Source organism: Coffea arabica, chromosome 9e (assembly GCF_036785885.1).
Source record: "Coffea arabica cultivar ET-39 chromosome 9e, Coffea Arabica ET-39 HiFi, whole genome shotgun sequence".
NCBI lineage: Eukaryota > Viridiplantae > Streptophyta > Magnoliopsida > Gentianales > Rubiaceae > Coffea > Coffea arabica.
Window position 1 is genome coordinate 36,161,535 of NC_092327.1, and position 24,728 is coordinate 36,186,262.

General features: G+C 37.6%; 1 protein-coding gene across 1 annotated transcript; it reads right to left on the reverse strand.

Moving 5' to 3' along the window:
• Positions 1-21,584: 21,584 nt before the first annotated feature.
• Positions 21,585-23,339, reverse strand: LOC113710701 (probable purine permease 4). The gene has a single exon (XM_027233820.2). It carries the CDS (start codon positions 23,111-23,113, stop codon positions 21,842-21,844), a length of 1,272 nt encoding a protein of 423 aa, XP_027089621.1. The 5' UTR covers positions 23,114-23,339; the 3' UTR covers positions 21,585-21,841.
• Between the last annotated feature and the right edge of the window lie 1,389 nt (positions 23,340-24,728).

A 24,728-nucleotide genomic window follows, 5' to 3' on the forward strand; every position in this document is an offset into this window, starting at 1 on the left:
CTGACATGGACGATGGTTGTTGAGACTCTTGTTGTTGAAAATTCATTGGCCCGATCGCATAATCAAAATTGGAATTATCCCACCATCCTTGATCATACCCGTTTGAATAAGGGTCATGCTGCATTTGATATTGGGGTGAAAAATCTCCAAAAGTATCAATTGGAGCGCTTAGATTATCTTGAAATGCGGGGCATGTGTCAGTTGAATAACCTGAGTCAAAATAAGTTTCACAATTTGCAACAGCCCATTGATCATTAGGAAAAACATGAGTCTCATAACCCCATTCAGGAACAAAGTCTAGTCTATCATCAAAAAATGGAATGTTAGCAGCCATAAACTATATAAAAAAAATAAGAGAAAAATAAATTAAAAATGAAAACAAGGTGAACTCAAAAAGAAACAAATTAATCAGGCACCAGTCCCCGTGACAGGTGCCAAACCTGTACAATAATAAATACCTACTCGAGAAAAATACAGATTTTGTATATAGCGGTGAGTAGGGTCGAATCCACAGGGACTGGGTATAATTCGTTTCTTCTAGAGTTCAAAGTATGGGGGGTTTTGGATTAAATGCTAACTAAATAAATTAACTGCAGAAAATAATTGATTAAGAGAAATAATTAAGGGAAAACTCTAACCAAGGGTACACTTCAGAAATGGTTCAGGCACTGATCATTGATTCACAGATAATTCCACATTTATTAATAGATTAGTTATAGTTGTCATGCACGCGATAAACAACCAATCTTTCCTTAATTTCTCGATAGTTAAGGTACGACCGTTAACTATTTCTCTAACCCAAAAACAACCCTAGGTACGACCGTAGATTTAATTTCTAGATTGCATTAATAATTAGAAAGGCCCAATTCTAACCAACAAACACGCTACGAGGGTTTGTTTAAATTAGATCATATGCTCCCCTGACATAAACCCAATTACGCCAGTTGTTACTGAGGTAGAGATAACGAACAATTACGGATTCAATTACCCCTATTTAGCAAAAATAGCCTATATGAATAATTAATTATTGCGCACTAATCAATTATACACAAGGCCATAGCAATTAAAATCAAGGAACATATAAATACCAATAAATGAAGAAAATAATTAAAACAGATTCGATCTCACAGTAATTGTCGAACCAAATCGTCAGTTGTCCCCTTGACTAGAAAAGCTTAACCACGCCTCATGAGAAAATCTCCCCGTTGGAAAATATTGTCGAATACCTGGCGTGTGTCAGAGGCCAGTCCAAAGAAAGAAAACTAGAACAAAACTAAAAAACTAAAACTAAACTAAAAAACTAAAACTAAAGCCCTAGATATCCTTTGCTTCTGTACGTTGTCCCCTTTTAAAGCAACAAAAGAAAGATGACTAAAAGCTATCTAGGTGGTCCCCACCCATGTGGACAAAGCCTCCCAAGTACTTCTTGTTCCAAGTCTCTCTATGTTGCTTTCTTTGAAGCCCAAATGACCAAATGCCTTTCACTAGCTTGTGGTCCCCCACCAATTCAAGGGCCCAAGGATTGAAATCCTTAGAAGTCTCCATATTTTTCACAAAGTCCCTCCTTTTTGGTAGTTTTCTGCTTCATTCCTGAAATTGATTCCAAATATCAAATATGAGTAAATATCAGCAATTAACACAATATTTGTCAGGGATAGAAGGGAAAATTAATAATAAAAATACTAACAAATTATACCCTATCAATTCCCCCCACACCTGAATCATGCTTGCCCTCAAGCATGGGGACAATTCAACTCAACACAGGCTAGCTTTCACATTATCATTGCCAACTGTGCTTATACCAAAAATCAAGATTTAGTGGCTAAGTGTCAAGTCATATCCCACTCGGTTAGCTCCTAAGTTCATAGACCTGTCCAATTCATGGCTAATTCGCTTAGGAAATCCAAATATTAACTAGCAACAGTCAGTAATTAAGTCAACTGGCAACCAAAATCTCAACATTACGAACCAAGGATCGGCAGGCCAATATGATCATAAACACACATATTTTCCACCTCTTTTTTTTTTCGTTTAGTTCTTTTCCCTTTTTTTTTTTTTTTTTTTGCATTGCACAAATAATGCTTAGTCCCGAGCTATTCAAGTCTTTTGACGTGAACTCTGACATTTTTAGATAAAAGAGCCCAGTTACTCGACCTTTCATAGCTCCAGGACTATTTACTCATAGATATCGCCACTTTTTGACGCGAGAGCCGACACTTGTGGTGAAGACTCCCGGTTACTAGGTGGCAACACTAGCGGAGTATAGCCATACGTTATTCACCATAAATCACCAAGATACCAAGTAATTACAGATCATAGCCTGCGTCATGTCCTAAATATGGAGAACTAAGGTAAACAGGAGACCAAACTACACAACAATGCCGGCAAAATATTTATATTGCCTAAACAAGTTAGCCATAAGTTGCACCAAGTTGTTACACTCAAAGTATTCACCAAGAAAGCATGCTTTTACTAGCCACCGAAACTCAACCCATAGTATAAACTACAACTAGCAATAAAGAAGTGAGCTGCCAACATATTCACTAAGACAAAAGTAAGGGAAAAACACCCAAAAGGGATAAAGGAACAACACCTAAAACATAAAACAAGAGGAATACAATAAAAAAAATGAAAAAAAAATTGGAAATATTCAGCACCATCCAGCACCCAAACTGACCCCCCCACACCTAAGTTACACATTGCCCTCAATGTGAAAATGTAACAGCAAACGTGAAGGAGAAGGGCAACGGTACTTCCCTGAGGTCGTCAAAAAAGGGGTGGATCGGGCGCGAACTGAGGCTCGATTCCCACACGGTGCATAAATGCTGCCAAATTCTGCGCCATGCCATGCAAGTTGAAACCAAGTTGGGTCACGCGGAAATTCCAAGCAATAACAATTTTCAAAACCAGCCTAATGAATCAAGAGAAACAATTCACTCGCCCACAGGTTATACGAACTATCCTAACAAGAGCGCAAGCAATAACCACTGGTGTTCCCAATTAAGGCAAAAGCAAAATAAGATCAGCCTAACAATCTCACTAGATGTATCAAATCAGAATAAGCAGAGCAAATGGCACAATAGCCCCTAAACAAGGCAAATAGAGGCAACTACTTCAACAGGCCAGTGCAAATGGCACCTTCATATCCCAATTCAACAAATGCACGCAGAAAAATACCCACAATACTAGGGCACAATTCCAATCAAAATCCCAACAACTGTCTCCAGTTGGACAGTCAAATATCCAATTCGATTTCCAGCAACAACCGAATATAATTCGATCAAATCTCAAGAATTGCAAGCAACACCGCAACCAGTACCACTGGTGCACAGACAGGAAAAAATTAAATTCAATGGCAGCAACTCAACCGCGAGAACTTAAACTTTAAAATTAATCAACCAGTACCACTGGTGAGTCACAGGGAAAAAATTAATCAAGCGGCCAACAAATGAATAAATAGCAGAAAATATCCCCACATATGGTAGCAATTAGACCCAAATCTGTCCAAAAAGTACCCCCAGAATATGCCTAAATCACCTCTGCTATTAGCTATCAAGAAACTCAAACACAGGGTGGACTGGAACGACTCAACCAAAAACGCCCAATAGGCACAACTCGTTTAATTAGGCAATCCAGAACACAGGATTATCAGATGTTAAACAACTACCATCACCAGTACCACTGGTGAGTGCATAGGGAGAAATTAAAGCGAATAACCAATCCAGTGAACAAAATAGATTCGAACACCCAAACAGCACCAAAAATGAGCGAAAATTAAAGCCAGAAGCAATGCTCAACTCACCCCCAAAGTACCCCCAAATTTCGCAACAGTTTGACACAATTGTACCCAAAATTAACCCCAGAAAATTCCCAAATTACTTCCTGGTTTCAGCCATCACAAAACCCCCGAAAAATGTGCAAAATCTAGCAATTGATGAACCAGGAAAACACTAATCGAAGAGGAAAATATAATACCTCCACCTGTCAATTTGGACAGGTGGGAATGGCTCGAGTAGCGGAGCAGCAACAGTGAAGAGGTTGGGGTAGAGTGGCGCGAGCTGGTGGTGGACCTCGAGGTAGAGAGAGAGAGGGAAGAGCTGACGGCGGCCGCGAGGTGGAGTTGCGCGAGCTGGTCTGGTTGTTGGCGAAGTTGATCGCTGACGGAGGTGATGGCGGCGTGGACTGGTCAGCAGAGGGCGTCGGCTCGTGGAGGAGGTGGACTGAAGGGCTGGTGGTCTGCACAGGTCGCGCTAGGAGGATGGTGCGCTGTCTGCGCGCGCGAGCTGGAATCAGTGGTGGCGTGCGGCTAGCAGTGGCGGCGCTGTCGAACAAGCGGCTGCTGCGGCTGGCTCTGCTGCCCTCTGTTGCTGGTCTGGGCTGCAGGCGAGGCGCGCGGATGGATCGCGCCTAGGATTTCTTGCGCGCTGTTGGCGCACGCCGTGGAGGAGAGGGCGGCGCGCGCTGGTGGATGACTGCGCGCCTGGTTCAGCTGGTGGGCCGCCGCTTCTGGTGCTGCTGCGGGATCGCCTGGCAGTGGCGGACGGTGCGCGGCGACGACAGGAAGGCAAAGGAAGAAGAGGAAAAAGGAGTTGGCGGCGGCGGATGGAGGAGCTATGGTGGTAGGAGCGTGAGTGAGGTGAGGTGCTGCGGCAGACACAAAGAGGAAAGAAGGAAGAAGAAGAAAGAAAAAGAAAAGAAAGAAAGAAGAAGAAAAAAAAATTTTTTTTTTTTTAAATTGAATTGAGATTGGAAAATTCGATTTTTGAATACCAAAACTGAAAATGAAAAAGGAAATTAAAAAAAAAAAATTTTTTGAAAGTGAAAAATTATTTCCTTTGTTTTTGGGTCGTCAAACACCGCGTGGGCACGCCAAAATTAGAGAGCATCCACTGACTTCGAGAGTTACCTTACGCACTTTAACGCGTGCCCTCCTCGCGTGGGCACGCCAAGATTACCTATCTTGATCAGAGTTAGAAAACATCAAGAGTGACTAGTACCCACGTGAAAAACGACATAATTAAATAATTAAGCACTAAAATAATAAAATTAACAATTGGGTTGCCTCCCAAAAAACGCCTTTCTTTAATGTCTTTGGCTAGACATTATCATGTTTTGCTCATGGAGGATAAAATCTTGTGGCTCGCTTCAATGCTTCATCTTCAATATGATCCTGGTAACCCTCATAGATGGAGTAATCTTTGAACACACGAGCTACGGTCTTCCATGGACTAGTTGATGGCGCCAAATAATCAAGCATTGATCGCAATTCTTCATCCACTCCTCCATCAAGAGCATTCAACGGTTCAAGATATTTGACCATAGCTACTCTTAACTCATTCCTGCCATGAGACTCAAGAACTTCCGGTATAACAAAATCAATCTCATTAACAGAAATCATAAAGTCAGAGTTAAGAAAATGCGGGTTAGGGAATGGAGATGGTGTCACCACATTTGATGATTCTTCACTGGATTCTTTCACTTGAATGGGTTGCGGTTGGGATTCCATTTTTTCCTTTTCGACTTCTTTTTCAACTGCATCTGTACATCTCTCTTCTTGAAAATCTTGCAGCTCCTCATCACTAGTCAGGCAAATTGCACTCTCATTTTCAACAATGGTTTTCGAGGGCAATTCTTCAAATTGAAAAGCCAGTCGATTTATTCTGGATGTCAATAGACACATTTGATCTTCCAGATTACTCATTGCCTCCTTTATCATCTCATTTCTCCTTTGTGTCTCCTGTTGGAATTGATATGTATTAATAGCTATTGATTCAACTATTTCTTCAAGAGACATACCTGACATAGATGACGATTCTTGAGACTCATACTGCTGAAAATTCATTGGCCCCGTTGTATAATTATAATCGGAGTTATCCCACCATTCTTGATCATACCCGTTTGGATTAGGGTTATACCACGTTTGAGACCATGGTGAAAAATCTCCATAATTATTGAGGGAGACACTCAGATTATCTTGATATTCGGGGCACATACCGGTTGAATGATCCCTGGCATAACAAATTTTACAGGTTGCAGCAGCCATTCTTTCTCTAATAGAGTTTAGTGCCTCTGAATATGCAAACTTAGCAAAAAAACTAGTCTCATCGCCTTCCCCGGAAATAAAATCCAGACTATCACCAAAATATGGAGTGTTAGAAGCCATAAACTATATTAAAAAAAAATAAGAGAAAAATAAATAAAAAATGAAAACAAGATGAACTCAATAGGAAACAAATTAATCTGACACCAGTCCCCGGCAACGGCGTCAAAAATTGACAGGTCGTCAGCCTGTACAATAATAAATACCTACTCGAGAAAAATACAGATTTTGTATATAGCGGTGAGTAGGGTCGAATCCACAGGGATTGGGGATAATTCGTTTCTTCTAGAGTTCAAAGTATGGGGGTTTTGGATTAAATGCTAACTAAATAAATTAACTGCAGAAAATAATTGATTAAGAGAAATAATTAAGGGAAAACTCTAGCCAAGGGTACACTTCAGAAATGGTTCAGGCACTGATCATTGATTCACAGATAATTCCACATTTATTAATAGATTAGTTATAGTTGTCATGCACGCGATAAACAACCAATCTTTCCTTAATTTCTCGATAGTTAAGGTACGACCGTTAACTATTTCTCTAACCCAAAAACAACCCTAGGTACGACCGTAGATTTAATTTCTAGATTGCATTAATAATTAGAAAGGCTCAATCCTAACCAACAAACACGCTACGAGGGTTTGTTTAAATTAGATCATATGCTCCCCTGACATAAACCCAATTACGCCAGTTGTTACTGAGGTAGAGATAACGAACAATTACGGATTCAATTACCCCTATTTAGCAAAAATAGCCTATATGAATAATTAATTATTGCGCACTAATCAATTATACACAAGGCCATAGCAATTAAAATCAAGGAACATATAAATACCAATAAATGAAGAAAATAATTAAAACAGATTCGATCTCACAGTAATTGTTGAACCAAGTCTTCAGTTGTCCCCTTGACTAGAATTAAGAGGTTAGTCCTCCATTAATGGAGAACAACCATGCGAAAGAGCTAAGAAAAGAAAACTAAAACTATGCTAAAAACCTAAACTAAAACTATTGATTGATAAGAGTTCTCTGTATGTTTGTCTCCTTTTTAAAGCCAACAATGACTAAAGCTTCTTATCCCTGTGGTCCCCTGCTGAAATTGAGAATCAAACCAAAAGTGGGGCTCTACCGAAGTCCTTGCTTTTAGTTTCCTATTGCCCGTAGGACTCCAATCTCCTAATCAGCAAAGGAAATGCAATCTCTTTGTAGCACCATGTGGGCCTGGTTGTTTGAAATCCCAATTATCTCCAAAAAGTCCCTCATTTTTGTAGTTTTCTGTTTCACTTCCTGAAATTGAGTCCAATACCAAATATAAGTAAATATTAATAATTAAAACAATATTTGGCACGGATAAAGGGGAAAATTAACAATAAAATAACCAACAAGTAACACCCTATCACCAGCTCTAATCCCTTAAGCAGTCCCCATAACTCTGCTGATATATTATCTGCAAAACCCACACTCATTACAAATTCAGACTCCCATCGATCCCAGTTATCCCTAAGAACTCCTCTTACCCCCGCTCTCCACATCCCTTTACTTGCTGCTCCGTTCACATTCATCTTTCACCAATCCTTTGGAGGTCTTTCCCATTTAACATGTTTCACCTCCCTTGTTGTGGCACTTCCTTCCTGAACAATGCAGCTTTCACTTGTTCTACCCTCGCACAAATGGCTTTATGATCAACCTTTATTTTAGTTGCATCTCCTGTAGCACAAAAGGTGTTTCTGGTAGCCCATGCGATGTAGACTATATGTTGGAATGTCACTTGCCACTCTGTCAACCCTCCTACCCCAATCCTTCCATCCTTTAAATTCCAGTCCAGCCACTGTTACAAAGGCTTATTCAAGAACTACTCCCATCTGTTTGGTCTTACGAACTTCCCCCAAATATCGCATATCTATTTACAATCCCGAATTGCATGCAAAGTTGACTCAATATCTATCTTACAAATTGAACATTGAGCAACGGGACTTATCCTTCTCTTTGTTTTCTCTTCCTGCGTCAAGAGTTTTTCCTGCCTTACAAGCCATAGGAGGAACTGCCATCTCCCCGATCCCTTCATTTTCCAAAGTTTCTCCCACCCTAATGCTTTTTCATGCAGTTCCTCTTCTTCCCAATCCAGCTCATACGCTGATTTAGTTGTGAAGAGCCCATTAGCTTTGGGTTTCCAACAAAGGGTGTCTGGATTTTCCATTCCTGGAAAAATATAGTAGTTGCTTATCTTAAGAACTTGTTCAGGAGTTAACAGTTCTTGTAGCATCCCTATATCCCAGTCACTTGATTTCCAATATTCTGCCACTTTCTGCTCTACCTCCTCCTCCGATATCTCTTTCTCTGTTTCCTCTAAAAGTGTTGTTTCTCCTACCCATTTATCCTTCTAAAATTGCACTGTTTCTCCATTCCCTATCTTCTATTGGACTCCCTTCTCTAGTAGATCACAACCTTTGACAATACTTTTCCACAAATGGGAGTCTCCAGTTTTGGCTGATGAATGAATTCCTGTTGACCCCTTAAAGTATTTCCCCTCAATCACTTTTCTCCAAAGTGACTGATTGTCTCTAGATAATTTTCAGGCAAACTTGGCCAATAGTGCCTTATTCACTTTTTTGAGTTTTCTAATTCCGATTCCCTCTCGTTTTTTTGCTTGTGTTACAGTGTTCCAGTTGACATATTGGATTTTTCTACTATCCTCACTATCTCCCCAAAGGAAACTCCTTGCATACTTCTCTACTTCCTCCAAGACTGAAAAAGGAATCATTGTAGTCTGCATGTGATAAGTAGGAATTGCTGTGAGCACTGACTTTATTAGAGTTGTCCTTCCTGCAAATGATAAATTTCTCCTTTTCCATTCCGCAAGTTTGGCCCGTATCAAATCCAACATTGGAATATATGTGCTCTTACTAATTCTTAAATGCACGAGTGGAATACCGAGATATTTACCAAGTTTTTAGTTTCCTCCACCCCAACTATCTTGCTTATCTCCCTCCTTACACTTCGTCCCACATTTTGTGAGCAGAATTTTGTTTTCGATATGTTGATCTTTTACCCAGAAATACTACAGAAATCAGTCATAATAGTGCAGATGACCTAGCTTTGCTCTGGAGTGGCCTCTGCACATAAAAGGAGGTCGTCCTCAAATAATAGATGCGTGATCCTTGGCCCATTTCTTGAAGTTCTAATTCCGTTCCATTTCCTCTCCTTTGCCGGTTGGAATATCATATAGCTCAACCTTTATATACACAATACAAATAAGTAAGGTGAGAGATGATCCCCTTGTCTCAATCCTCTAGATGAAGTAAACACTTTTGATTTTTCCCATTCCCTAAAATAGATGTTGCATCTACTTGAACACAATTCATTACCAGCTTAATAAGGTCCAGTGGAAACCCTGCCATTTCCAGCGTTTGTTGAAGGAAATCCTACCTAATCCTGTCGTAAGCCTTCTCCAAATCCACCTTAACAATCATGGCCTCTTTCCTCCCGCGCATCCTCCTCATTGTGTGCAAAAGCTCTTGGGCGATGATATTATCACTCGTTTGACGCCCAGGAATGAAGCTGGCATGTTTCGGCCCCACCAGCTCCTTAAGTAAGTGCCTCAATCTTTCAACAATAATCTTTGACACTATTTTGTAGTCCACATTACAAAGAGATATTGGTCTCAAATGGGCCACTGTTTCAGGGTTTTTCACATTTGGTATAAGAGAAATGAGTGTGATATTCACCCCTGTTGGTAACTCCTTTTTACTGAAACATCCTAGACCCATCGCACTAAAGAAGTTCCAACTTATAGCCAACATCTTTGGTAGAAGGCCGCGCATACGCCATCTGGTCCTAGTGCTTTGCATCCCTTCATATGAAATAAGGTCCTCTCTACTTCTTGTTCACTCACTGTATGTAATAAAACACTCTTCTGCCTATTAGAGATAATTTTAAAACCATTCACCCATCCAGTACACAACATAGGGTCACTCTCCTTACTATAAAGCTCCTTAAAATGATCCACCACAATGCTCTTTATCGTTTTGTCATGTGCCTTCCCTATCTTTCAAACTGAGTATTGTACCTTTATTCCTTTTAATAATAGCAAACAAGTGAAAAAATCTAGTATTCTGTCCCTACACTTTAGCTAGGTAATGCAAGACTTTGATACCAAAATATTTCCTCCTGTTCTAGTATTTCGTTGTTTTCCCTCACTAGTTCCTTCTCCAACTTCTCCAGATAAAATGAATCCCTTCGCTCCAGTGCTCGTTGAATGCCGCCTAATCTCGCCAAACATCTCCTTTTCTACTGAAAAATATTTCTGAATACTTTCTTATTCCATTTCCTGAGCCTTTCAACAAATGTGTCCAGACTTTTCAATAAGTCCTCATTCTTCCTCCAGGTTTGTTCTACTTCCTTCATGAACCCTTCGTGGTTTATCCAGGCCAATTCAAATCGAAAAGATTTATGCTCTTTTCTTCCATTTCCTCTAACATCCAACTCTAGTAACAGAAGATGGTGATCCGAATGCACTCAGGTAAGGTATGTGACAGCTGCTTCTGGAAAAAGAGTTCTCCACGTGTCATTACATGTGCCTCTATCTAGTCTCTTCTTTACCCTTGCCCCTCCTCCCCTGAGGTTATTCCATGTCAAAGTTGGGCCACTGAACCCCAGGTCAATTAATTCCTAACTACGGATGCAATCTATGAGACTGTTTTCATGCTTTCTCTTGAACAGCCGTCCATCTCTTTTTTCCTATGCACTCACCACTTCATTAAGATCTCCAATAATGAGCCATGGAAATTTAATCCGAGACCCTATTAACTTAAAATATTTTCATAGTTCTTTACGTAGCTTTTTTCTTCTGGTGAGGCATACACTGTGGATAATAGCCACTCCTGTCCAGAGTTACACTTTACCACTGCAAGTATAAACTGTCAGTTGGTACTCAAAATCTTTATTTCTACTTCAAAGCTACTCCAAAACATCCATATGCCCCCAGAGAAACCCTCTGCTTCCACACAATTTTTCCTATCATAACTGAAACTGCTCAGTATCCTTTCAACCTTCTCACTACGTGTTCTAGTTTCCATCAGAACTAAAATCTCATGTCTATGCTAAAGATGCAAGTCTTTCAGATTCCTCCAAAACTGTCGATTTGCTGCTCCCCTGTAGTTTCAAGTCAAGATTTTTAAACTAACCATAACAATTATTAATTGACTTGGTATCCCTCCTCTCCGTCGGCTTGCTTAGCCTATCCCATCCCAACGTTTTCTGCCCCTGCTTCTTGGCTTTCACTACCCAAGTTTATTGCTTCTTCCAGTAACGATATGGAGGCGCTAACTCTTTCAAATGAATCCTACATCTCTTCTTCTAATGAATCTTTTGAAAGGTCTCCCAGATCTACATCCTCTACTCATGTGTCTCTCTCTACTTCTCCCGATCGGTCAAGTATATCTTCGTACTCCATTGGATCCCTTAGTATTACACGCGGTTGAGAAGTTGATGCTCCCTCGAAATGTCTCCTACTTTCGGACTCCCTTTGGTGGGTTCTTCTCCTTTCTTCAAAAATGCAGCCTTTTGGGGAGCAAGTGCTTTGCTAATTTTTGGGAGCCTAACCTTCATGATAGTTTGCTGACCGCTATGCACCTTTTTACCAGAACAGTTAGGCTGGTTATCCTTTCCTTTCACTCCTCCAACATTCTTCTTGACACGCTTGAAAACTATTCCATGCGAAGGGCTTGGCACATTGATAAGCTTCTCCTTAAGTTGTTCCCTTGAATCCATTCCATCTTGGTTGATGTCCTCCTCTACTATTTCGTTAAGCACTCCAAATCTGGAACCTATATTCCCTTGCACATTTGCCAATGCCACTATATTTGGCCCCACGTCCTCTGTTGGACTCTTTCCCTTCCTATTTAGGTCCCCGTTAAATTCATCATGCGGTTGTACTTCCTGTTGATAGTTTGCACCTGGTATCGGCTGGGCTGTCCCCATCTTAAACCTGTTGTCAACTCTTGGCCTACTCTTGTTTGCTACCATCCATTGCTCGTAAGACTTGCTTTCTGCTTCCTGCTCCTTCTTTTCTCTTTCCCTCCTCCTCTCCTCCGAGGTTTCACCAGAATCCTCCTTTTCCCTGTGACAGTTAATTGCTATGTGTCCATATCTACTGCATTCAAAACAAATTGCTTCTAGCCTCTTATACTCCACTACCTGGAGCTCTCTGTCTACATAGACAAATGGCACTAGTGCCTGCTTCAAGTCTACTTCTACGTACAGCCACGCATATTTGCCTCTTGTAGTAGATATGGTCTGATGGTCCACCTTTATAGCTTTTCCAAGCGCATTACCTATCCGTAATAAGAATGTCTCACCATAATACTCAACTAGTAAGCCAGGAAGTCTAACCCATACTAACGTGGTTTTGATGTCTGCATTCGTTGGTTGAAATCCGGGTCTCCATTTGCTAATAGTTATATAGTGCCCTTTGTACTGTCCATGGCCTCTCTTCTAGCACTCGCTGGTAACCGGCTTTGTTCCTGAAACGGGAAAGGAAGAATCCATTCTCCAGATCTAGTAATTTGAAATCTTCTTGCAACGCCCACACTTCCCTCAACCAGTTTTTTAACACTTTAAAGCCTACTCGTCGCCCTAAAACTTTAATTAGAAGACTCCTCCTCCATGGCCTCCAGAATTTTAGGATTTCTTCCTGCTTGGAATCAACTCTAGGAAATTTTGATTCCCTGATTTCATCATCTTTCTTCAAATCAAGATCCAAAAATTGTGGATCCACATCAAAATCCACATCTTCTCCTTCCCCATCGTAGAACTCCCCTGATGACTTCCCTCCTTTGAGTGTTTTCAAGAATGACTTCCCCTCCCCCCCAGAACCTTGTTCCTGGATTGAGGCTTTGCATATGACATCCATTGGATCACTCTCCCCATCGGCATATGTATTGCAATTTGCCACTAGCTCCCCTGCAAATTGCCGTTTAAATTTCTTCTGCCCTCTTCTTAAGATATCTTCTTCTTGTTCAGAATTCGGATCTTTATTTTGAGTCATGTTTGCCACAACTCTTCTTCAACAAGGCTGCTGAGCCCGAGGGAGCAACTTTTTTCTATTGCACTTGGCTTTGCTATAAAGACTCTTTTTTCTTAATTGAAAACAACGTAAATGTAGCACTACTTAAACTAAATAGGTTCAAGAAGATTAGGTTTACAAAAGGTATATATATATATAACACTCATGAGTATCAATTCACATTGGATATGATATCAGTCTTTGGATAATTTTTTTTAGAAGTTTAAGTTATTGAATGATATGGCAGAGGTATATTGAATTTCAATTTTGGGTATACTATTTTAACAGGAATATCCACACTATTTTAGCAAGAATGTGTGAGACTATTTGCCAATATACACCTTCTCAACTTTTTCTAGGATGTAAAAGGTAGACGGCATATGGGAGTTCCATAGTTGCTATAGAAGATGATTGCCGTTTGAAGAGTTTTTGTAGAGCTACATTGATCTTATTCTATGAAATAGGAGAATTAAAAAGATGAAGGCCCATTTGAGATTGCGGTAACTTATTGAAAAATACTTCTCTAAATACAGTTTTTAATAAAAGTACTTTTTAACTATTTAAGTGCTTTTAAATATATTATTTGGAGACATAATTCAATAAGTATTTATTATATTGGATAATGTGTAATTTGAAAATTTTTAAAATTGCTTATCTTTTTATTTGGTTCATAATATAGGATAAGATAATTAAATTTGATGTCTTATTTTTTAAATCACAAAAGTTACTCTAAAAGCACCAAATTTGAGTTTTTGCTAAAAGTACTTTTAATACCAAAAGCTCTACTCCTAATTTTGTGGGATGATGTTCACCAAACACTTTAAAAGTAGTTTTAGCACCTAAAAGTACTTTTTAACCAAAAGCGCCGCAACCCCAAATGGGGCTAAAAAATTAGTGATTAGCCTTTTTTTTGTGGAGAAAACTAATAATTAGAAAATTTAAAAGAAATAACCTATTTAAGGCCAAAAAAAAAAAACTGCATTGATTGTTAAACGTCAGCCTAGTTTCAACAAGATTGCATAGCTGTGTCATTTCTAATTCCCAACATCTTTCTCAGTTGAGACATCCTGAACGTCTTACAGCTCTTGGGCTCAGATGTCGGCCTTCGTGTGGAATTGTTTTCTGGGCTGTTAAAGATCCAACAGACAATCAAGACCCAATTGACCTTTTCCAGGCCCATGATTACTATGATTTTTTCGTGTCAAAAATTAATGCTACTATGACTCTTTTTTTTCTTTTTTTTTTTTCAAATAATCTCTTTTGTCAGAATAAGTTCATGCATAGTATATGAGATCCTATACAAAATAATAATAAAAATTTAAAATGAGCATTCTAATCCAATACATTTAATCCCCTTAAGCACCTAAAATTATTTTCATACATATACTTATTGTCTTTTTAATTTAAACTAGCGAATTTGAGCACTCGAGATCATACTTAAGAATCTTTTTGTCAAGTCCACACAGCTAAAAGTAGTATATGATATCTCAAAAAAAAAAAACCCTTTTTTTGGGAGGAGGAGGGATACCTGCCAAAACGTATATAGAATATCACCAGATATGAAAGCAGCAAATGCATAATTCCTACTTTTTTCTTCATCCTTTACAATTTTTCAACAAAGCTGCTGCAAGCATACCCACGGTTTTTGTCTCCACAATCTTGGAGCATAAACTATAAAGTGGGAATTAATGAATAATGAGAAGCCAAATTTCAAGAGAGAATTGTATTTGGAAGCAATTCCTGGCCAAAAAACTACAGCATCCATTCTTTATTTAGGTGGCCAACTGGGCATTGAAAACTAGTTGAAACCCCCAAGAAAGGTTAGTAGCATCTTGTTAGGGAAAGGACCTCTCGGGACGAATAGGGTACTGCTTAGCTGCACTTGCTGTCTTTAATAGGAAGGTTGTCTATATTCTGCTTTCAAATGTACATACAAACTCATGCCACCATTCTTTTTTGGAGCTACGTCCACACGCCAAAATTGTTTGCCGGTCGATATTCAGATTTCATAAGCACTATCTACACTCCTGCAACTGCATGAAGCTGCATTTTCAGAAGTGTCTTTCTTCCGATATGTGTAGTTTTCTGTCAAATGATTTCTTTGTTCAGTTTATGACCATTTCCATTTGGTTAGCATGACTTGTTAAAAAAGAAAAAAAAGTCAAATATTATTCAATTTGCATCATAAACGCAATTTTCAACCACCTTTTTTTACCTCACATACAACGCTCAGATGCTTAATAGTAGAGGTGGCAATTTGTCCCAAATCCCAATAGGCTACCCATGCCCAAAGGGATTTCGGGCGGGATGGGTATTATAATTTGATATTGGATTTAAAATGGGATGCATCCCAATTGTACCCATTATTTGATGGGAAGTGTTGGGAAATACTTGGGTACCCATTGGGCCCAAATATCTTCCCAAAAAATTTCATTTATCCAAAAATTCATCTCTGATTTTTTTTTTTGCAAAAATCTGATTTTTTTTCACTTCCATTTTCTTTCTTTTCCTTTCTTCACTTTCCTACAAAAGAAAACCAATTAAGTAAAAATGATTTCATTTAAACAACTTTAAAGAAATAAAGATAACAATAAAAATAAAATGAATTGGTAAAATTTTGGTGTCTACAAGAATCAATACTTTACTAATAACTGTTGGCACCCCTTTACGTTGATTTTATGCTAATTGTTGAACTATCTACATAGATTTCTATATGCAACCCTGTTATCAATTTTTAATCAACTTCTTCGTTTCCGTGCTAGCTTTATTCAACATTTAATGTGAATTTCTTTTGTATCAATTTTTGGAAATTTTAAGAATGTCAGTAAAAATGAATTTGGTGTTAAAAAATCTTGTTTCCCGTCCTTGTGTCAGACAACATTATGTCATATTTAGGTAGAGAAAATTACTAACCTTACCCATATCCTTGGACTGTGATGAGGATAAATGTTCAACAACCTCAGTACCCTGGCTATCTTGATATCTGTTGGAATATGGTTGTATATCTATTTTTTTCTTTATTTGTTAATCCAATTTTTTCTTTAATCCAGGGAAAAGATATGTTCATTCTTATCAAAATGTTATGTCTTTTTAAAGTAACTGTTGATCGTTCTAAAGTGTAAATGAATTCAGGAAAATATAAATTCACAATAAGATCAAAAGAAATTTAATAAATAAAAATATTAAATTTATATAAAAAATAAAAAAGAATTAAAGGAAAAAAATATAGAAAATAAATTTGGGTATTGGGCGGGATCAATCTAAACCCATCCCAAAGTGATCCCGCCCAAATTAGTCCCAAAATACATATGGATAAAGTTAGGTCCAAACCCATATGATTCGGTTTCATTTCGGACTCAAGCAAATCCCGCCCATTCCGCCCATTTTGTCACCTTTACTTAATAGTTTAATTCCACTTAGTCACATAGTTGAATGCTTGCAACGCCAAACTTGTAGTGTTTTTTGAATATTTACACTTTTTTCTGTCCTTGAAGTATATGAAAAATCTGGGTTTTTTTTTCCCCTCTTTAGTTCAGGTCTCCAAAAAATTTCCGTATGGAAAATCTGGTTATATCAGATACAAGATAAATAAAATCCCTATTACGGGAGATATGAGCACCATATTATACATTAACTCGTGTGATCAGATTAATTATCAAGTCGAATCTACCCACAGTAGTGGATGTCAATTTTCTGGTTATATTAATCAGTTGACTATGAGTATCTGGTTATATCTATATATATATATATGTGGATGTCAATTTTCTGATGGTCATGAGAAGGTTCATATGTAGATGTCTAAGTGCCTGTAGTGGCTCCGATAATGATTAAACCCTATCCATTATTTCTCGTTTGCTCTTTTTCGGTTGGAAAGTTGTATCCTTGTGCCACGAGGAATAGCTAAATTTGTTCCACTTTCTAGTTAAAAAAAAAAAACATTTCATAGAAAAGCTATTTCCCCCAATGAAACATATAGCTATTCCTTGAGATTGTAATTGAGCATCTCTATTCATCAACAATTTATGCTCTATCTACAATCAGTTTGAAGCAATTTCATCCCATGATGCACAAAAATTGAAGCAATTAAAGGGATTTCTTTAATATGTGGCATGATATAAAATTGCTATAACAAGTCTTTCCTAAAGGTAATATTGCACACGATCGAGACTGAGTCTTTAGCTATAATGTGTAATTATTTTTTCCTTTTGGCTAGGCATTGAGATCGTGAACACAATGATCACAAGAAGGGCATGTAATTCAAAAGGAATCCCTTTAATGCAGAAAAAGCAATGTGTAAAAGAAAATAAAAGAGAGAACTCAAATAGGGAAAAAGGGGTACCACATAAATATACGCCACAATTGTTGATTGAAATTTGAACGTTAATAAATCAATGTGCACTAAGTTTAATCTTTTGGATGTTATTGGTCTTAATTGCTTTCTTCAGTCATCATTAAAGAACATAGCATGCCCACTCTTCGATCTACTGCTCCCACACAAAAACCTCAACACCCAAGATAGGAATTGAGGAAAGATAGGGTATAATATTGAAAGCCAGAAAAGATCACTGGCTCATCTTATAGTGGTTTGATAACCTGTGTGTGCAGTGATTAATCCAAACCCTATTAACTTATAAGCTAGTGCACTATGATGTATACAAGCTCTTTTTTTTTTTTTTATGGAAATAATCAATTTATTTGCTATTGTTCTTAGACATGTCAAATCTTAAGATTCACTTTTTAGACGACCCTACATGCAAAATAAATAAATTTTGTAGGGCTGAGTTTTTATATCACAACATCCACGAGCATCCTTTAGTTATAATTTATGTAGTTTGTACGTAATATTGGTCATTGGATAGTTCTTCTCATTGACAAGCAATGAAAAAATAATTCTAAAATAATTAAACACATGACTCTCGTATATAGTAGTAGCTATATATTATGGAGTAGCACAAAAGATTTTTTTAGTTCCACAGGCACCATATATACTTAGAACCCAATTAATTCTTCCACTGCTGATTGAAGATTAAATTTCAATACTTTGATGAAGAGATAATTCCATTGATAGGTGCATGATCCAAATTTGTTTTGCTCGAGGGAAAGAAGTACAAAGTGGGACTAATTGGAAATTTCAATAAAAACAAAATGTTGGGTTAGCCACTATAACTAAAAGCTTTTCTAGCTCAAATGATTGTGCTTTCATCTAAATCTTTGCACTAATAATTATGTCTTTTAGTTTCTGGGACTTTCTTATTTGGCCGACCGCTCGTATTGAAAAGTTATTTAAAGCCTATGAGAAACAAAAGTATGATTTTTGGAGATGTGAGTTCTCACTTCAAAAAGACATCTATGAAATCGACAAGGCAATCACTCCCCATAATCCATGTTACTGGCGGCTTAGCTCAACCATCATTCATTTGTTTGGGTGGAAGTTGATAGAAACCCTATTGTAGAAAGGAAAAAAGGTAAAAAAAAAAAAACCCTCTTTCTAAACTTATGTTATTGTTTATTGTGGTGGAAGTAGTACTACATATGACTTTGTTTTGCATGCAGAAAAGGAAAGGAAAAGGATAAGCATTTCTGCAAACATATCACAAGTGGTTTGTCTACAAAGACGGTAAAATAGGTATTGGTATATTCCTATTGTTGGGTCTATTTCTCTTGTGTAGCTATTGTAGAAGAAAACATTTATGATGGCAATTGTTGTAGAAATTCCTTATAAAATGATTAGAGTGGTTAAAGTGGAATTAAGAATAGAACTGTTGGTCTTAAGTACCTATCATGCTGTCTTGTTCCATAATTAATTAGCACTGTTTAGATTGATAATTATTTGAGGAGTTTTCTTCTCCATTTTTCAAATTAACAAATCAACAAATGCCTAATCATACTTTTTGCTCCTGACAAGATAAAGATTAGCTAAATAAGATTGACTTGTGCTCATAAATTATGTTGTGTTCAACCTTCACTCGTCTCTCTCTCTCTCTTCCTTCCTCGATGCTTAGAGAAACATAATTAGATTCTATGTCCTTGTTAATTTTGTCAATAATATCCAAGTTATTGTTAATTAATCATTGAAGTTTGGAGACGAAATTAATATATAGATGTATAGATCTGTGGATTTATATATTTGTCATGAAAAGTTGAGGGAAAAATCACTTTATTTTTGTCGATTAGTTAGGCTTGTTATTAATTAAGTTTCAACTTTTTAGAGAGGGAACAACCAAATTCACATGTTAGATTAGATCCACGAAAATCACTAGCAGCTAATTAAGCCAATAAATGTCAAGTTTTACCAAACCTTTATGTCAGTCAATGCATGACTTGAATCATATTAAAGAAAGCTCATATTATCAGCCTAACTGTATATCATTTTCATTGTCCACCTTTTTTCAACTAAACTGACCAAAAAATGGTACAGTTATATCAATTCATTTTCTTTTCCCTTGGACTAGAAAAAAATTGGAAAGAAACATTTCTCAATAAAGACGGTCGAATCTTCATTCCTTTGACTTGTGGGATGTTTTGAACCGGCACAGAACAATTTTATGTCGATTTGGGAGAGCATCATTTTGAACCTTTTTTCTTTTTCTTTTTATTTTTGTCCCTTCTTTAGTTGGGGGCAGGTGAAGGTGGAAAAAGCTAATGCTAATTAATTAAGTAATGGGAGGACTCTTCACCTTAATTTTTTGTTTAGTGCTTGTTTACACACTTTATAATTATGCTAACTTCTTGAGATAAAAGGAAATTCAAATGGCTTCTTTGTGCTGTGAAAGTCAAATTAAAATTAACTGCATAAGTATGATTGGTTTTACAATCACGACTAGTGTAAATCTAAGCATTACTCATGTGTTGACCCAAAAAGTACATTAGTGATGCATTACCTATACTGCAAACTACCAAGAATTGTTTCCAACAAAAAATTGTCTTCACTCTCACATGCAAACTAAAATTGTTACACTAAAATTCATGGAGCCTAATGTACTTGGAACTAGAGGTTAAAGTTTTCAAACCGAGTTGGCGAAAGCATAATTTTGTAGGGTATAGTTTTTATAAACTGTCAGCGTACACAAATTTTTTTAACACTAACAGGCTTAAATCATATTACATAATATGAATTCAAATTCGAAATTCAAGTCACGCACATATCTCATACATCCATAGCTACTAGTGTAAAAAAATCATTACACTGTATGTATGTCAGTGCATAAAAAAATTAATCTGATTTTTTAAACTGAGAGAAGTGGTTGTGCATTTGTGGAAGGTGATCTATGCAATCTCATAACACACTGACAAAAGTGAAAGTAAAGATAAAAGAAGACACATATAATTACGATTCAACAAATACAAGTTGCTTATTCCAATCAAGATGTGCTGGATTCAATAAATTAAAGGCATTAAAGAGCTCAGCGCTTTATTAAAGAAAGCTTCGCAAGATTTCCATTAGATCTATGCTCTACTAATAGCAAAATTGATCAAAAGTCCTCTCAGTATGTTCATAAACAAATGGATCAAAATTTTCGAGGATACGTAGGTTCACACACAAATGTACTATATCATTTGTGCCATTTTTTTTCCCTGTAAAAAAGTCAACTTCCCATTCCTATTATCAGTAATTACAAAAACTTTGCATTGTATGCAAAACTGGCCTTTTAAATGGCAATTTTCTCGTTTGTCAAAAAAAAAATGGCAATTTTCTTCTTTCTTCTTCTTTGCGGTTGTGGGGTTCAATTCTTAAATCAGATGTACATAGACGTGTCACATAAGATGAATTGCATCAAAAGCTGTCCATGTAATGAACAAGCTGCCGAGATTCAACTGCAAATTTATGACATAGTCATTACAATCTTAACTATAGATTAGATATTTAAAGTTATTTTTTCCCCCTTTAAAATGTTGAAGTTATCTTCAAATGATACACCAACAAACATACGTAATTGACTTTGTACTTTATTTTTTTTTTGTCAACCCAAAAAGTATCCCAGTTTTGCCAGACTAATCTCCCTGGACCTGGAGCACCCAGCCCCCCAAGAGCACCCAGGCGATATGTGAAGCCAGATTCGAACCGCGCCCCACGGGGAATACCCCCGAGGATTCACCGGCTGAGCTGACCCCGAGGGGCAGCTTTGTACTTGATTATCCTGCATTTTTTGTTTCTAAATACTTAGATAGTACAAGTACATTGAATTGAATTGTTATATATACATATGTCTACATGTGTGTAGTACTAATATTATTCAACAATTGCATATATCAGTTCAGTATGATGGAAAGAAAAGTACAGTTTATTATGCAGCCTTATTAAAGTTGCAATACTCGAAATCTCCAAGGTTGCAGTAAATGGTTCGAAATTAGAAGTTCGATTGAACATTTCTACTCATTCATTCTTTAAATTTCTTTGGAATGAAGAAGAACTAGTTCTGATCAAATGATGAGAAGATAAATAGCAATAATCTACTAATTGCAACATTTACTGATCAAAGGATAATAATTGTACCACGTCTCAAACTGCAAAGACTAGATACAATAGTTGTTCTTCTAGGCTTGAGTAATTAATGGTACTGTCATTTACCACTAACATTTTTCTCCATGATAATTACATGCACTTAAGTCTAGAGCCTTCAATACAACACTGCCTAGCTACAAGAAAATCATTACTACTCATCAGCCCATGATTCCCATCAGCCGCCCTGCGAAACAATCTCAGCCATCTCCAAGAACCCTTGATGATGATTATCATCATTATGATCATGATGATGACGATGATGATGATGACCACAAATCTTCTCATTCTCTCTCACCCTTTCCTTCTCTTCCTCCATCTTCATATACATCCCGTACACATAGGATGAAAACGCCCAAACACACATCAATGTAGACACAGCTTTCATCCCACTAAACTGATCCCGGTACACCAAAACACCCCCCAAAACATTCATGGACAAAAGGGCCGTCATGCAAATCCCCCCTGTCAACGACGTTGTCAAGAACACCATCCCCGCCGTCCCCATGAAACACAACTGCCACGTTACAATGTTAAAAGACACCGTCAGCCAGTAAGCTCTCGGCCCCAGATCAAAAACCTTAAAACTCTCATTTTTCATTTCGGAAAATCCCCCATCAGCCGCCATCCCTATCGTTGCCAGAGCCGTCGCCGCGATTTCCATAATCATTTGCATTTCCATCACCATAGCGTAGCAGTAAACTTGTCGATAAATTTTCTCCATTACTGGTAAATAAAGAGCGAATAATAGCCCGGCCCCGATGGTTGAAAAGAACCCTATGAAATATTTTGCTTTGGTTAAACCTTGTGCTTTGTCATGCTTTGATCCGAGGGCTAACAGAACTGAACTCAGAGTTAAAAGGACGACGCAGTTAAGGTTACAGAAGGTGATCTTCTGTTTTACGATGATTACGGCGAGAATGAGAGTGAAGGCAAGCTGGGAGGAGAGAAGCAAGGAAGAGGTTGAGACGGGTAGATATGAATTTCCCCACGAGAAAAGTAAGTTGTTGATGCCCAACAGAAATCCAATGATTACGGACAGTGACAAAAGTTTCGGCGTGAACCGGGAAAAGGGCCGTCTGTCCGTGCATTTGAAGAGGTAATAGGGGAGGTAAATGGGGAGGAGGAGCAGCGGAAAGCCGGCGGACTGAACCCATGTGGAAACCCACCGGCTTCCGCCCTTGTGGTTGAAGTAGAATTTGGAGAGGAGTGCTGATGAAACGGAGCCAACAAAGAGACAGAAGTAGTTGATGGCTAGCAGCTGTATGTAACGTCTGTTGTTTGTGCTTTTGTGCATGAATTCGGTTTTGTCTTCTTGTGCTTCTTGATTCAGTGGGGTGGGGGTGATTGTGGTGGTGATGGTGATGGTTGGTTCTGGTAGTAGTGGTTGTGGTGGCGGTGGCTGCGGTGGTGATAGCTGTGGCTGTGATGATGGGAGTGAAAAGGCCATTTGGATCGAATGAAAAAAGTGAGGTTGAAACGGCGGAGACGAATATGAGTTTTAATGCGGATGGATGATGTCGTCCTGAGGATATGATCTGATGCTTCTAGTTCTATTCTGATCTCTGGGGTTCACACTATATAAAGTGGTGGACTTTAGAGACAACGGAGAAAGGAGAGAATAGTTGTGTCTTTATCAAGAATTCAAGATTTGATTATCTTTAGTAGGATGTGAGTATTACAAAGTGAAAAGCTTTCGGCTGTTAGCCAAGAGGCTAATTGAGGATTCAATGATTGTGAATCAGAGCCCCTCTGTGTGTGTGTGTATATATATATATAGCATTTACATCACATAGTACTTAATTGAGGATTGACATGATCTCTAAATTGACTCGATTTATATCTTAGATAAGAACAGATACTGCACTTGATTTATACATTAGCTTGATTTAGTTGCAATTTAGTAGTACTAGCTACCATTTTTATGATAAAATGAACCGTAATAAGACTGTGTTTGGATAGTAAATTATTTGAGATAATTTTATGAAAAAAATACTTCAGAACTTTTTTGAAGTGATGTATGTGAGATAAAAAAGTGATTGAAAAAATATGTTGATGATGCAAGCAAGTCAGTATGTGTAAATGATATGTAAATAATGTGCATTCTAAACACAATTCTTGATGAAACTGGTCATATTCAATTTGTGAAAAGCCTCGTTTCACTTTGGGGTTGGGGACATGATGTTTACTTGAAGATTAGATTATGTTGCATCTTTTCCTTAATGAAGCAGTAATACTTAATTGAGGATTGACACATCTAAATTGACAAGATTGATATCTTTGATTGATTGAGTCGTGATTTAGTAGCACTAGCTACCATTTTTATATGACACGACTAGCGTTTAACATAATTCTTTGATGGAAGGAGTCATATTTGATTTGTGGAGGTTTCATTTCATTTCACTTTGTGGGCATGATTCTTTAATGAGGCATTTCCAAATAGGCAGATGGCGTTCGGTAGGATTTGGAGTCAGAGATTGAAAGGTACAGATAAAAATATGGAAGCGTTTCAGATGATAAGTAAATTCGTAACGGCTGCATTGACTATTTCGTCTCCTTCTGCTGCTAATTTCACCTCTACCATCTAATTTCAGTGTCATCTTGACATCTTTTATGACTCACCAACAAAATGAGAGACAGCTGGTTCAATTCCAAGTGTGAGAAATATTCAAGATTGAGACTGTAGCTTTTGTGGTTTGTAGGATGGACAGTGGATTTCAACTTTTGTGCAAGTCTTCATACTTCATACAAACAAAAGTGATTGATGTCAAAGTCTAAGATAACCACAAGTTGACTTAATTGGTAACGGTCAGTCAAATCCTCACAAAATATCGTGTATTCGAATTTTATTATTAGTATGAAAATTATATTGATTAGCAATTTGTAAGAATTCTTATAAATTGCTTATGATTCCGAAGATATGTCATAATTCGTGACAGTGATCGGAACTAAATCTACCCAAATTCTAAATTATCAAAAAAAGAAAAGAAAAGGAAAGAATGTCAAATCCTGCACCATATTGTTCAAATCTATCAGTAATACAGTTGGACTCATCAAGATCATTT